Source organism: Triticum dicoccoides, chromosome 2A, assembly GCF_002162155.2.
Source record: "Triticum dicoccoides isolate Atlit2015 ecotype Zavitan chromosome 2A, WEW_v2.0, whole genome shotgun sequence".
NCBI classification, from domain to species: Eukaryota; Viridiplantae; Streptophyta; class Magnoliopsida; order Poales; family Poaceae; genus Triticum; species Triticum dicoccoides.
This window is the reverse complement of record NC_041382.1, coordinates 59,512,042-59,526,188: the sequence shown is the minus strand read 5'-3', so window position 1 is coordinate 59,526,188 and position 14,147 is coordinate 59,512,042. Positions and strand designations below refer to the sequence as shown.

Sequence of the window (14,147 nt, the reverse complement as noted above, 5' to 3'; positions counted from 1 at the left end):
GATATATGGAGATCAAGTAGGTAGCTAGGCCGAGGCCGCGCGTGCGGCACCGAGACATGGAGCGTCGATTTGACTTGGGTGACACGACGCCAGCATTCACTCCGGGCACCTCTCGTGGACAACGACGCCAGCCCAAAGGGAAAAGATAATACTCTGCTCTATGTATTGGTCAGAGCTCGCGTGATCTTGAGTTTCAATGCAACTACTACTCTATGCAAGTGTCCAGGCCCCCACCTGTTCACAAGACCATTTTTCCCTTTGAAACTGTTAGATTTTTTTGCCTTGTGGTGACTGGTGAGGGATTGATACACAGATCGTATTATCCGGAACAGTGGAGCTGCTCACAATCACGCACGCCAGATGCAACTTGCGTGTGGTACCTCTCAAACGCAAACGCAGGATGTAAATGCAGTCCAAGCATGTAACTTTCAATCAAAGAAACATCGACCTCCACTGGGCAATAAGTCGTGACAAATGGAAAGCTTACGGCACGCCTAGTCCGTGTGTGAGTGACAAGTGAACAAGGAGAAATTGACAAGAAAACGGACGACGGACACCAGACTAGAGTCCAGAAGAAACTATAAATTAACGACTACCACAGTTCACAGCGCGCCAAGACCATGTGTACAGTAACAAATGGACAAGGATTAAGGGACGATAGGTACTCACATTATCATCTACAGTGGGGAAAGTGAAATGGTTATCAGTGTTTTCATGCAGTCGGTGTCAGATGCACGCATTTTGCTTCACCAAAAGGTGTAATGTAACTCTCGCTTGGCCATGTAGATAGATACAGTGACAAGTGAACAAGACGAAATCGAAAACCGAAGAAAGGGACGATCCATTCACGGTGTCCTCGCCACATCACAGATTCATAGTACAGAAACTTAAGTAGGCGCGGCAAGGCCATCACAGGTTGTGATGCACGCATCGCTTTACAAAAGATACAGCAAACTTCGGTTGCATTGCAAAACAAACCACATTATCTTTTTTTCGAACCATGCAGGGGTCCTGCACGGGTTGGAAAAAAAGATACTGCGATAAAAGCATATGAACACGTCCTATGCGGCGCAGGCCATCTATATCTGCCCATAATAACAGTATAAAAGCTATATATGTCCCAAGAGCTTTTCTTTCTTTGCGCAAAGTTTCACTCCATGCCGAACTGCTTCATCGTTCTGGGGCTGCAGATGAAGTCGAGCGGCGGCTTGTAGACGTTGTCCTGTAGGATCGAGATCTGCCCCTCCTTGACAAGGATGTCTTCTTCGAGGGACTCGATCTTCTTCTTTAGAGACGCGACCTCGTTCTGCATCATGCTGGTGGTTTTGCGGAGCTGCTTCGCTTCCTGCCACGAGAGGTCCCTTTCATCGGTCACGATTTTCAGCTGTCCTCTGAGCGCGCTTAGCTCCTTGGCAGATTCTTGGAAATCCTGCTGGATCTGGTCGATGGACTCGTCTTTCTTCGAACCCTGTTAAGTGCAAAAGAATATGTAAACGAAAAATACACAGGCTGCAGATGCTCAAGGTCTTCAACATCCATCAGTAATACATAAGATATTTTCCAAATCCACCTTTTACCACTGGTTTGCTAGGGAATATAGGGATGGGATGTTACCTGAAGCTCCAAATGTTTAGCCTTGTGGGTGATGCAGGATAGTTCATCTTGGACTCTCTGGACCTCATTCCTCATGACAACTTGGATACGAAGCAAAGATGCCACATCTGACCGCAGCTGTTCAATGTCAAGTTCCTTTGACAAAAGTGCCTCCTTCAGTACTCTATTCAGAAGAGCCTCTTCTTTCAGCTTGAATTCAAAATTAACCTACATTAAGAACAAACAACAGGAAAATTGGATTGATAATACTGAAATATTTTGAGTTTTCATAAAAGTTTTTTTTACCTTGAAGTTTTCATAAAAGTTAAAGCAGCTTCTGATTTGGCTCATCTCACTAGAGATATCATATGTTAAAACTGAAGTCATGGTTTCCTAACAAAAACATTCTGAAGAGTTGCTCGACAAAAACATTATAAAGACATGTGACTCTCAAAATCAATCCATGGTTCTTGTTTTATCCAGACAGAGAAAAAAAATACAGCGGCACAATTAAACATAAGTTCTCAGGGAATGCGTGCTTTCGTACCAGATATCATATATTTTGAGTTTTCGTAAAAGTTTAAGCAGCTTCTGGTTTGGCTCATCAAATTAGAGATATAATATAAAAAATCCTAAGCCACGGTTTCCTTGTAAAAACAATCTTAATAGTTGCTCAGAGAAAAACATTACAAAGACATGTAACTCTCAAAATCAAGCCATGGTTCTTATCCCAACAGAGAATGCAACATGGCAGCATAATTAAAATTAAGTTCTCATTGGATGTGTGCTTTCGTACCTCATCTGTCTCCTCCATGAGAGGACTACCTCCAACTGCAGCCTCACCAGATCTTTCTTTCAAATTCTGCTTTTCGGCAAGCACAGCACTGGTTGCCCGCAGGCTTCGTTTCAGATTCCCGATTCCTCCTTTGATGCTCTGGAGCTCCAGTGTGTAGTCTAATGCATCAATATCGCTGTCATGTTCACTTTCATGCCTCCTGCATTTCACAAGGTCCAGCAATTTGGTGCAAAGTTGGCTACTCTTATCAAGTAACGACAAGCCTTGTGTCTGCAAGTTGTCCACTTTAGCCTGAAGCTCCTGGCCAAGACGAATTGAGGAAAAGCTTGATCCATTTTCAGTGCTTTGTAGACGATTTAAGAGTGCAATGTTCTCTTGCCTAAGAGATTCTACTTCAAGACGACAAGATTGAACTTCACCTCTCAACTTCTGCTCCACTCCTGACAATCTGATGAGTTCCATCTGCATCCTATTCTTCCTCTCACTGCTGGACCAAACAGATTCCTTATCCAATTCAGCACTGAATCCCTGTCTCAAGCCAGCAATTGTTTTTTCTTGTTCATTGCATATTGTCTGTAGCCTTGCAACCACTTGGTGCAATGCCTTGTTATCACCCTCCTTATCTTTCAAGAATCCCCTGATATGCTCCTTCTCCTCTGTGGTCTTAGAAAATTGAGCATGCAACTCTATTGAAGAATTGTGGAGATTGTTGTGCTCATTTTTCACTTTCTCTAGCTCATCAGTTAGTTCCGTGTTTTGCTTTTCCAAACTTGCAACCTTATCAGATGCATCAACTTTGTATGCTTCAAGAGAAGTGAGTTCTCTCTGAAATGAGACATTTTTCTCAGCAAGTTCTCTCACCCGTTCACGCAGTCTCTCTTCTTCAGATTGAAATCTCAACAGCCTGGCTGACCAATCGTTTGACCTTCTGTCAATCTCTCTCTCCAAAGTACTCTGTACTTCAGTCTTCTCCTTCTCCAGCCTTCGAGTTCTGATCTCAAGTTCTTTCACTGATTGTTTGTACTTCTCTTTGGCATTAAACCTTTCTGCAAGGCGTGCCTTAATCTGTGAAGACAATTCATCTGCTAGCTGTTTCCTGTCTTCAGTCAAACACTGAATCAACTGGAACATTTCATTTGAGCTTAATCGCTTATATCTGGACATGTTAAGCTGATGATTGTCTCCAGAAGGAATTATAAACCTCTCTTCAATTTCTTTTGTCCTTTGAAGCAACTTATCATCAGTTTCTTGCCCTTCTGGGGCGAAATCCAAGTCATGATCATGAAAATATTGGGGGGCATCATGGATAACTTTTGAAGGTTGCATATCTTGGAAATCCTCATAGATATCTTCAACAGATGGAATGCTTTCTGATCTGTAATCTTCTAAATGTGGAAACCTCCCAAAATCATCCAGAACACTTGCATGGTTTTTACTTCCATAGGCATCCTTCGCATCCACATTTGGGTAGGTCTCAACGTTCTCTTTCATTGATTTTTGCAAAGATGGCATTGTATAATGGGGTCGAGGCGGACGTCTTGAATTCGGAACCACAGATCTAGTGGGAGAGTTCTGCCTCAGCTTCTCATTTTGGATGGCAGCCTCCTGCTCTCCATCAATGTATCGGTCTAGCACTTCATTCTTGTTCAATAAACTGCCTAGCCTCGTAGACCTGCATCGTAGGGCAACAGGAGAGGTAGGAGGGGAGTGCCCTGTTGAGCATGAATAGCATCTTGAACGAGGAGAATCAGTTTCCAGGACTGAACATGGTTTTGGAACCTTTACTGAGGATTCTCTTAAGACTGGATGCCTTTCTGGTGACCAGGCATAGTGACTGCAAGTCAATAATCAGAATGAGTTAGGTAGAACATTTCATCAGACAACTGATACAGTAGAACTGTTGTCGATACAATGGAGCTCAAACACAAGACAATTCCTTAACTATGAATTAAAGATTGAAAAAAAGGGGGCATGAGATTACATCAAGTACAAGCAATGGAGTGGTGAACGATGCCTAAAAGAAAGCTGCACGTGCACTGAAACTGAACATTTTGCAAGAAGGGCCTCTGCCAAACAAATAACTGAGCATTTATAGTAATACCTCATGAGCTAAAATGAGTAAACTTGACAGATGCACATAACAAACAATCGAACATATGCTGAGGAGTTTTTATTTGCCGTTTCTTCTCTTTACTAGCATGGATCAACAAGACCATGGGGTGTCAATAACAAATACTGGTCTGATCACGGTAAAACAGCCTAGATATATGGGATTACTATGTAATCAGACTCGTAACATTCCTCAAAAAAAGTTATGTAATCAGAACAACTTACTTGACATCTTCGGCCTGGTGAGGCACATCAGATTCGTCATAGAAAGAACCAGGGACATCGCTGGAGAAGCTAAAGCTCCGTTCCTTCAGGCCACTGTTGGCGGCGGCGGATGAGAACGACATGCACCTCCTGAGCTGCTTTGGATTGGCTGGCTCCTCGTTGCTCAGCCTTCCACGGCGGCTTCTCGACCTAGACATCCTTGCGCCGTGGTCATGGGACCTGGAGCTGGAGTTGCAACTACCCTCGCCTTCCTCCAGTGGCTTCTTACTCCTGTTCTTGCTCTTGCCGTCGTCGCCTGGCGTCCCATCGCCATTCCCGTCCTTCGGGGTGGGGGACCCGAAGAAAAAGAATCTTCGCATCGTTTACGGGACTGTTGTGATTTGAAAATTCAGTGTCCCACCAATGAGTCCCTGCATGGATCGGATCTTGCTCAGTAAAGAAGCAGACAGGAAAATAAATCTGACAGCAAGTTGACCTATACTGAAATAAAAACACTGGTTGATCCGCAAGCAAATTCTACAGAAGCCAGATGCTGCAGCAAATCAAAAAATATATATATCTACAGGAAGTGGACAAGAACAAATCAACAGGGGAGTTCAGAACCAGACACGAGAGGGTGATAATCTGCGAGAGATCTCTAACCGCAACAGAGTCCCAGGAACTACGCACACCAACCCTCATGCCATTGCCGGCTGCCGCATCTAGCGAGGTCGGGCCAGGAAATTGGTCGAACAGGTTACATACACACAGGACCAACAAAGCAAGAACCCAGAATTAAGAGCCTCCGAGCAGGGAAGCACCAAACCCAACCCGGAATTCAGGAACAGCCTCGCGAACCAACCAAGAAGGAGGCTGACCGGCAAGAAACGGGGCAGGCGGCGAGAGGGGGAGGGCGAGAGCGGAGGAGGACGCGCACCTGCAAGAAGGAACCGGAGGGAGGAGGGCGCTCTGCCTGCCTGCGGCGCCGGCGACGGTCGAGAAACCTCGATGGGCGCGCTGATTGATCGCGCTCACTGATTGCTGCGATTCCGCAGCGGATTTGCAGAGGGAGCAGCGGAAAGGGGGGAGAGAATGATTGCGGACGGCAAAGCGGAGGCGAATCTCTTCCGTGATGGGAGAGTGAGGGTTTTGAAAATCGAACTGGGAAAGAGTGGGAGGAGACGAGTGTGGGAGCGGGTTTATCTGGGCCGTCGTCCTCTCGGTGGGCTGGGCCTCTTAATCTACCACATGGGCTTCGTGTGGTCAAATGCGCGAGCTGGAGGATTCGATCCATGAGAGAGTGACTCCTACGGAAAATCCTATTTGACGCTAACTGCGACAAACTGTCGAGGGTTCACACAGGCGATCCCCCGAGCACCAGCATTGGGCCAGCCGACTATCCCATAGCGAGGCAGCCGGTTATGGGAGCCTTCCAGAAGGTTCCCTGAAACGGTTTTTGTATTTATACCGTTTAGTGGTTTTCTTTTGTGATTATTTTTTATTTTTATTTTTTTGTTTTTATTTTTCATTTCTTTTTTCGGTTCCTTTTTCTCTGTCTCTTTTTTCATTTTTTTGTTTTTTTTTGTTCCTTTTTCAGGTGCATTCTTTTCTTGTTTGCCTTTTTTTAGAATCGCAAATTTTAAAAAATGTTTAACATCTTCCAAAATTGTTCACTTTTTACATTTTCTAGATTAAAATTTTATTGATGTTTTAAAAAATTGTTTGTGTTTTTCAAAAAGTTCAGAATTTGGAAATTTGTTCACGTTTTCCAAAAAGTTTGAAGTTTTCAAATTTTGTTCATGTTTTCCAAATATTGTTTGTGATTTCAATTTTTTCTCATGTTTTCAAAAATGTTCAGAGTTTCAAAAGAAATTCATGTTTACAAAAAATGTTCGTAAATATTTTATTCTCATTTTTCAAAATTTGTTCGTGTTTTCAAAAAAATGTTCGTCAATTCCAAAATTTGTTCACCTTGAACAAAATTGTTTGCATTTTCGAAAGTATTCAGAAGTTTGAAATTTGATCACATTTTCAAAAAAGGTCAAAGTATTAAAAAATTATCATGTTTCTCGAAAACTATTCGCAACTTTATTTTTTTTCTTCATATTTTCTTGAAAGTCAGAGTTTCAAATTTTGTTCATGATTTAAAAAGTTGTTCTCATTTTTTAAATTTCAAAATGTGTTCCGGAATTTTGAAGATTGTTCATGTTTTCAAAAAAAATCTCACAATATTGAAAAATGTTCACGTTTCAAAAACTATTTAGTTTTTTTAAATAAAAAACGTGTTTGAAGTTTCAAAAATCATTCAAATCTATGACTAGTTGTAGTTCTTGAAGCACCGCGCTACCCATTAGTCATGAATTCTTGTTTGCTCCATTGGTATGCCGCTGCGCCTGGCAGCATAAGGTCATTTTTTTTTGAGATCCGCAGCATAAGGTCATGTGTTTGACTCCTATCCACAGCACTAATTTTTTGAATTTTGCATATTGCGGTCCTACTGTAGTGCTTCCCAGCCTGGGACCCGTCGGGTGTGGGTAGTCTAGGGTTTCTTCAAAGCTCGTTGGTCTTCTTCGGGCTTGTTTCGTCAGGCATGTCGGACACAGCTTCACGATCCAAGGTGTCGGCAAACTTTAGAGGTGTCGAAGATGATGGGGAAGCTAGGGCTGAAAGGTGATGATCTGGATGATGTCATCTTTGGGGAAGAGGAGCTGCTAGCACCCGAGTCGATTCGTTGGATGGCTCTATGTGGGGTTCATGTAGAAAAAACTTATAGTCAGTTTTGGTTCTACAAGACTATGAGGGCTGTGTGGGATCTTGCACAAGAAGGGAACATCAGGCCCTTGAAAGATAATCTATATACTCCTCCATTTTCATGTTTGAGTGACTAAAAAGAGTCATGGAACTATCAAGGGCATGTCGTGATCATTGCGCCATATGATGGCTACACCAATCCGTCGTAGATCATGTTGGACACTCTAGAACTATGGGTGCAAGTTCATGACTCTAGAACTATGTTTGACGGCTTTGACTGGGAAAGTTGGGCTGGTGGTCTTTGTGGAACCTAAATCACATGACTTTGAAGGGAACTTTTATAGGGTGAGGATTAGGATTAACGTGTTCAAGCCCCTGAAAACGCCACGGCCATGGTGAAGGAAAATAAGCATCCGATTTTGGATTGGATGGATTGTCATAGAAAGAACAAGGAACACCACCGGAGAAAAAAAAGCTATGTTCCTTCATTGTTAGCAGCGGCGGATGAGAACGACATGCACCTCCTGCGCCGCTTCAGAATGGATGGATCATCATTGTTTATTCTTCCACGCCGGTTTCTTGATCTAGACATCTTTGCGCCGTGGTCATGGGACCTGGAGCTAGAATTGCAACTACCCTCACCTTCCTCTAATGCATTCTTACTTATGTTCTTGCTCTTGCCATCGTCACTTGTGTCCATCGCCATTCCCGTCTTTTGGTGCGGGGGACCTACAAGAACAAAATGGAGGAGGGTGATTTGCCTACGGCACCAACAACGGTTGAGAAAATCTTGGTCAGTGCGTTGATTGATCCCGATCACTAATTACTGTGATTTTGCAGCGGATTTGTAGAGGGAATAGGGAGCTGAAAGGGAGAGCATGATTACGACAAAGGGAAGGCGAATCCTAGAGAGTGGCGTCTTTGAATCAGACCGGCAAAGGGCAATCCCTATTCGACACGACTTTGCTGAAGCTTGAACTCCTGACGCCCTAGTTTGGGCCGGCCCACAGTCACGAGGTTGTTTCATCACTTTTCTGTTTCTTTTTTCTTTTTCTATTTCTATTTTTATTCTTTTGTTTTCTTTTTATTTTTTATTTCTTTTTTCATGCATTATACAAAGTTCATTGTGTATCAATATATAAATATGTTCATTGTATATTAGGGAAATGTTCACCCTATATTATGAAAATGTTCATTGTGTATCAATATATAAAATGTTCATTGTATATTTAGGGAAATGCTCACCCTATATTACGAAATTGTTCATTGTGTATTTGAAAATTGTTTAGCGTATATCACAAAAAAATTCAATGTATTTTTAAATTTTTGCTCAACATATTTTTTAATGTGTATTTAAATATTATTCAGCCTATATCACAAAAATATTCATACTTTATTTTAAAAATCTTTCAGCATATATTAAAAAATGTGCAATATATATTTGGAAAAATTCATCGCATATAAAATTTCAATTAATGTTTAGAATTTCACGGTTTTCAAAAAATGTTTGTATTTTTAACAAAAAAATGCTCACATTTCCCCAAGAAATGTTGAAAAATTTGAAGAAAATAAAAGTGGACCAGCCGCTCAACTTAGTACTTTAAACTTCGTGCTCGCCATTAGCAAACCGCAGTCACCAGCTCGAGAGAGATAGAAGATCATGATTTTTTGTCTCGCTAAGTTGGGTTTATGGCCTGCGGTCTCACGGGCCGCGGTGCGCCTATAGATGGGCTGAATGTGCCATAAATACGAGCTGGATTAAGGCCCGCCCCGTCGCGTTGCGTCGCCGCGGTTTACTCCTCCGCGAAAATAATGGCGACACACGGCGCTCTCCTCTCCTCCGGCGACCGGCGATGCCTATAGGCTACGGCAATGGCGCCCAGCTGTGCCTCTATATATGCTCCCCCACACACACTCGCCCTCCTCGGCCAGCTCGCCCTCTTCCCCGTCCCGCCTCCTCTCCTCCATCGCCCGCGCCGCGCCGCGCTCGTGGCCTCGTGGGGCGGAGCCGCGGAAGTACCCGGGGAAGACCGCGCGGCGCGCAGCGAATCCGGCCGTGGTCCGATTGGCTGAGGTGATTTTACTTTCCCTCTGAAGTTCTGTCTCGGGTGGAATCGTTGGATTTGCGGGTGCGCTGGGTGGAGTGCAGAGCAACTCAGTAAACACTAGTGTCAGTTGGCTTCGTGAGATGCTACTGAGTAAATATTACTCAGCTCAGCTGCTGTCTAGCTTAGCACTGCATAGTTGTGTGGATTTTCGGTGATGAATGATGGGCCTTGATGCAAACTACAGCGCTATAGTTCTGCTTTCGCCTGTTGAATCCTACCATTTGGTACTGTTCTATGGTAATAAGTTCAATTCTAACAAATAGTATTACCTCTGTCCCAAATTACTTGTCTTAGATTTGTCTAGATACGGATGTATCTACTAGACAAGTAATTCCGAACGGAGGGAGCACAAGGTAGAGAATTCTGTCTTTTGCTTTCAATTCTAGCAGTTCAGTTAGGATGCCTTCAATTTGATTTATTTTCAGCCAAACGTGTGACACTGGTCAATCCGCTTTTACAGATGAAACAGACATAGGCGATATGTTTCACATGATGAAATTTTGGTTTCAGGATAAAGATCATTGAATGTACTGCACTTTTAGCGCTTTTAGGGGTGTCTTGTCACTTAGCTCTTTTAACTGTTGCAGCATCGAAGCGCGGTCTTCATCATCCAAACACTGCTACTTGCCACTGCCAACGACAGCCAGCGATCCTACAGTTAACCTCAGTGGATGTCTTTGACTTTGCATCCATGCCCTGGTAACCTCTGTGAAACTTTGTGCTCTGTTGGCTCTTCCTGCTCTTGCACTTGAACATGGGTGTGGCGTCTTCTATGATTGAAGACGACAAGGTCCTTGTGTTATGCCAGGAGAGGAAGCGTTTTGTTAGAGAGGCACTTGATGGAAGATGTGCGCTTGCATGTGCTCACCATGATTATATTGTGTCACTTAGAGATACGGGATCTCTTCTGAGAAATTGTTTTGAAGGAGAGAAGTCTCCTGCAGCTGCAAATAAGGAGGGTCATGTTGCAGATTCAGAAGATGGTTTCGACAATCCGTCCACTGAAACTGTGGCACAGGTGCACAAGAACCCCAATGATTTGCCTCAGATAGTGTAGCTTCAGTAGACAGGCTCAAAGGCAAGAGGAGAATAATAGGTGTTATCACAAATGAAAATGATGAAATTCCTGCCACCCCCCTGGTTAATGTGGTCCCATCATCTGCGGCTGCTCGCACTATGGACTCCCAGAAACCTTATCCTGAAGTAAAGAATGTGGTGAAGGACTTATCTTCTTCATTTATGAAAGAGGTTGAGATATTATTCTTTAGGGCATGTGATTCTGGGAAACAAGTTCCAATGATTCTGGAAGAAGATAAAATCCAGTTCCGCCCTCTACTACCTGAAGAAATAGGTTGGATATGTCAAGTAACGTACATTTGTGTTGCATGATCCATTTTTTCAGGCTCAATTTTTTTTTTTTTTGCTGCAGCACATGGATCAAAGGCATCAAAGTTTCTTGCGACATTTCTTGTTTGCTGCAGGGAGGAAGTTTCTATTCCCAAACGTAAGCTTTCTCTTTTGTAGTTGTTAGTATAACTTTCTTTCTACTATAAGTGTACAGCACTATCCTGCTTCTGTGTTAGAATATATTCAGCAGCATTTTCTGTGCATAACTGATTACCACTGCTATTCAAGTTATTTCCATCCTCTATATGTTTTAACTTCGTTTAATTTGTGCCTTGCTGTTGTTGTGGTTATTGTATTTTCCTTACTATTCTGCTGAGATCAGTTTCATATGCTAGATGCTCCCCAGGCAATTGACCTTGCTGTTATTTTTTCTTGTTTAGCATTTTATTTTCTGTTGCAAAATATCAGATGTGGTCTTTCTTACCGTGAAAAATAATTTGATCATGATGGTTTAATGCAGCTCCTCCTCAAGCTGAGATAAAGTACCTTACCTGGCATAGATCAGTGTCTTCACAGCTGTCGCCATCTAAGAATCCTCCTGGAACTATTCTTGTCGTCCATACATCGACGCTAGATAGGTTGTATGCATGGGAGACAAAGCTTTATGACGAAGTTAAGGTAATAGCCTGCTACTCAATGTGCACGCTTTGAATATTGGTGCATGTTCCCCGTTTCTGTTTGCCTGTAGCAGTCCCTCTTCCCCTTCCTTTTGAGCATAATGAAATATGTCTTGATTCTTATGACTTACTATTGTGAGTTGTGACTGCCTTTACTGGAACTCTCTACTGCATTTCGTGTACCAAATACTTGTTTATGGAGAACAACATTCTATTTGTCAATTTTTTGTTGTTGTAATTGTATAGGTTTTCCAGATGTCACTTAATTCTTTTTAGATAGTGTAAGAGACAATTGCACGCAACCAAAATTTATTAGTGTCCTGAAACGAAGAAGGTCGAAACTACTAAGCTTCCATATATGACTTGCAGTTACGCGGCCTGTTGCCGTTTGGTAACGCCAAGTGTGATTCTGCTTTCAGGCCAGTAGCTCCATCTGCAGGAAGTATGATGAGAAATGTAAACAACTGAGAGACCAGGAGTCGCGAGGGAAAAAACTAATCATTATCGATTTTACCCCTGCTGCAGTAGAAGACTTGCATTCCAGAATCCCAGTGGCTATTCGAAAGATAGACTTCATTTCGATGAACATAGAAGATCTAAGGGATAAAGAGCTTCAAGCCTTCAACCGCAGCTGGATGAGCTAATTGAGAGGTGTGTTTGTCCATTTCAATTTTTCATAGGAAAATTTGCACTGGGAGACCATGGCGGATTAGTATGCAGTGCATCATAATTTGCACTTGGTTGTGTGCTATCTGCCTTTTCCTGCAGTCTCACCATGATATGGGCAACCATGCTCCAGTGCCATCGGCATCAACACGGGATCATCAAGTCACTATCCAGCAGCTGCAAATTACAAATACCATTCGACTCCGACTCTCATTGCCAAACCGTAGCTCTCCTCTCCGCTGAGCTCGGAAAACTACGGTTAAACTTACAAAACTGGATCTCATCCCACAAGGCCTACCTGCGCAGCATAAACCTGTGGCTGCACAAGTGTATGAAACCTCTGAGGAAGAGGAAGAGCTCCAGGAAGCAAAACGCAGCCGCCGTCGACGTCTCGCTGGCGGAGTGCGCCGTCGCGCCCATGTTCGCCGCCGGCGAGACCTGGATGAAGCTGCTGGACGATCTGCCGACCGAGGACCTGGAAGAGGCCATCGAGTGTCTTGTTGCCGGTATAAGCCGCCTTCTGCCACGCCGTTTGGATCAACGCCTGGACGAGACGGTAAAAGATGGTGAAGCGGAGCAAGAGGTTCCTAGAGACGATGCCGCTGCCGATTTAAGATCGATCCTCGTGGTGTTCGTCGAGAAGCTTGAGGCATTTTCGGAAGTTTCAGTGCAGAAATACCTCGATCTGCAGAGAGGCGTCGGTGCGGCTAAAGACAGGCTTGTGAGAGAGGCTTGAAGCAGTGACTGCAGGTGTATAGTATCCCGGCTGGGTTAAACACTGCGACCTCATCCTTGTCGAGTTTCAAGTAAAAGTAAATAAATGGTTGTTCCTCGTGTAAAATCTGAACCTTGCTCGTTGTGACCAAAATCTGTAAAATGTGACCTTGCTAGCTGTGAGACAGCAGAGTTAGAAGGCAGCATGGTTTGAAATGCCGATGTGGATGTAAACATGCAATGGGCGTGATGTGATCCTGTAAATATAAATGCAACGGGTGGAGAATGGCGTTTTGGAGGTCGAGCTTCATGGAGCCCTTTATTTTTGAAAAATTCAAATTTGAACTTTTATGTTTCAAAAAATTCTAAAAAAATATATATGTGTATGTAAGGATGTAACCCACATATGTGTAAAAATTCATGATGAAATACCTTGAGTTGCGACCTGTACAAAAAAGACAAATTTATGGCCTGTGAGGATGAATAGTATCATGTGTTAAACAGCCTCAAATTTGTTGTTTTTACACAGCCCTCATTTCAACGTATTTTGCCCTGAAAGTTTACACACATGTGTATTATGCCTTCATGTATATCTATGTTTTTTCAGATTTTTTTGAATCATAAAAATATGAAATTTGGTTTTTGAATTTGGAGGCCTCATTGGAGCTCGGTCACCAAAAGGGATTTCCGCAATGGGTGTTGCTATGTTTGTCTACCAGAGTAGAAAGTCGGCACAAATGCTGTGCAAGTGCAGTGCGATCTTATCTTGTTGGAGATGGCGTGGCACACAGTGCCGGATCCGTCAGATGGGGCAGGCTGAAAGGTTCAACCCGTTGACATTTGACACAGTTGACAGGCTAACAAACGGCACGTACGCACGCATACGCATGCGTATGCATGCATGAAATTGAGCAGCAACCAGTCAGCCTAGCATTCAAGCGAGCCTGGCTGCCGCCACAGTTTGGTCCTTGGCTACGCCTGCGACTATTCTATTGGTAAGGCCAACTACACCGCGCAATCCTATCCTCTCCATTCCCGTCCGTTTAGGATAAAAGGACAAACGAGACGGCCCAGCGCGCGGCTGTAAACGGACTTTTGTCTGCTTTGTGTCCGCTTTCGACCCATCCGCGGCCTAAGTTTGCGCCGCTTTTGAGGTGAAACGGACACCACACGGACGCGCCG

General features: G+C 43.5%; 1 protein-coding gene and 1 pseudogene across 1 annotated transcript; one reads left to right on the top strand and one right to left on the bottom strand.

Annotated features, from left to right (window-relative positions):
* Positions 1-814: 814 nt before the first annotated feature.
* On the bottom strand, positions 815-5,849 carry LOC119353218 (paramyosin-like). The gene is made up of 5 exons (XM_037619815.1): positions 5,640-5,849; positions 4,724-5,133; positions 2,390-4,223; positions 1,615-1,821; positions 815-1,468 (listed from the first exon to the last, which is right to left on the bottom strand). Exons 2-5 carry the CDS (start codon positions 5,080-5,082, stop codon positions 1,151-1,153), a joined length of 2,718 nt encoding a protein of 905 aa, XP_037475712.1. The 5' UTR covers positions 5,083-5,133; positions 5,640-5,849; the 3' UTR covers positions 815-1,150.
* Positions 5,850-10,170: 4,321 nt separating this feature from the next.
* Positions 10,171-13,235, top strand: LOC119358929 (annotated as a pseudogene).
* Positions 13,236-14,147: the final 912 nt, after the last annotated feature.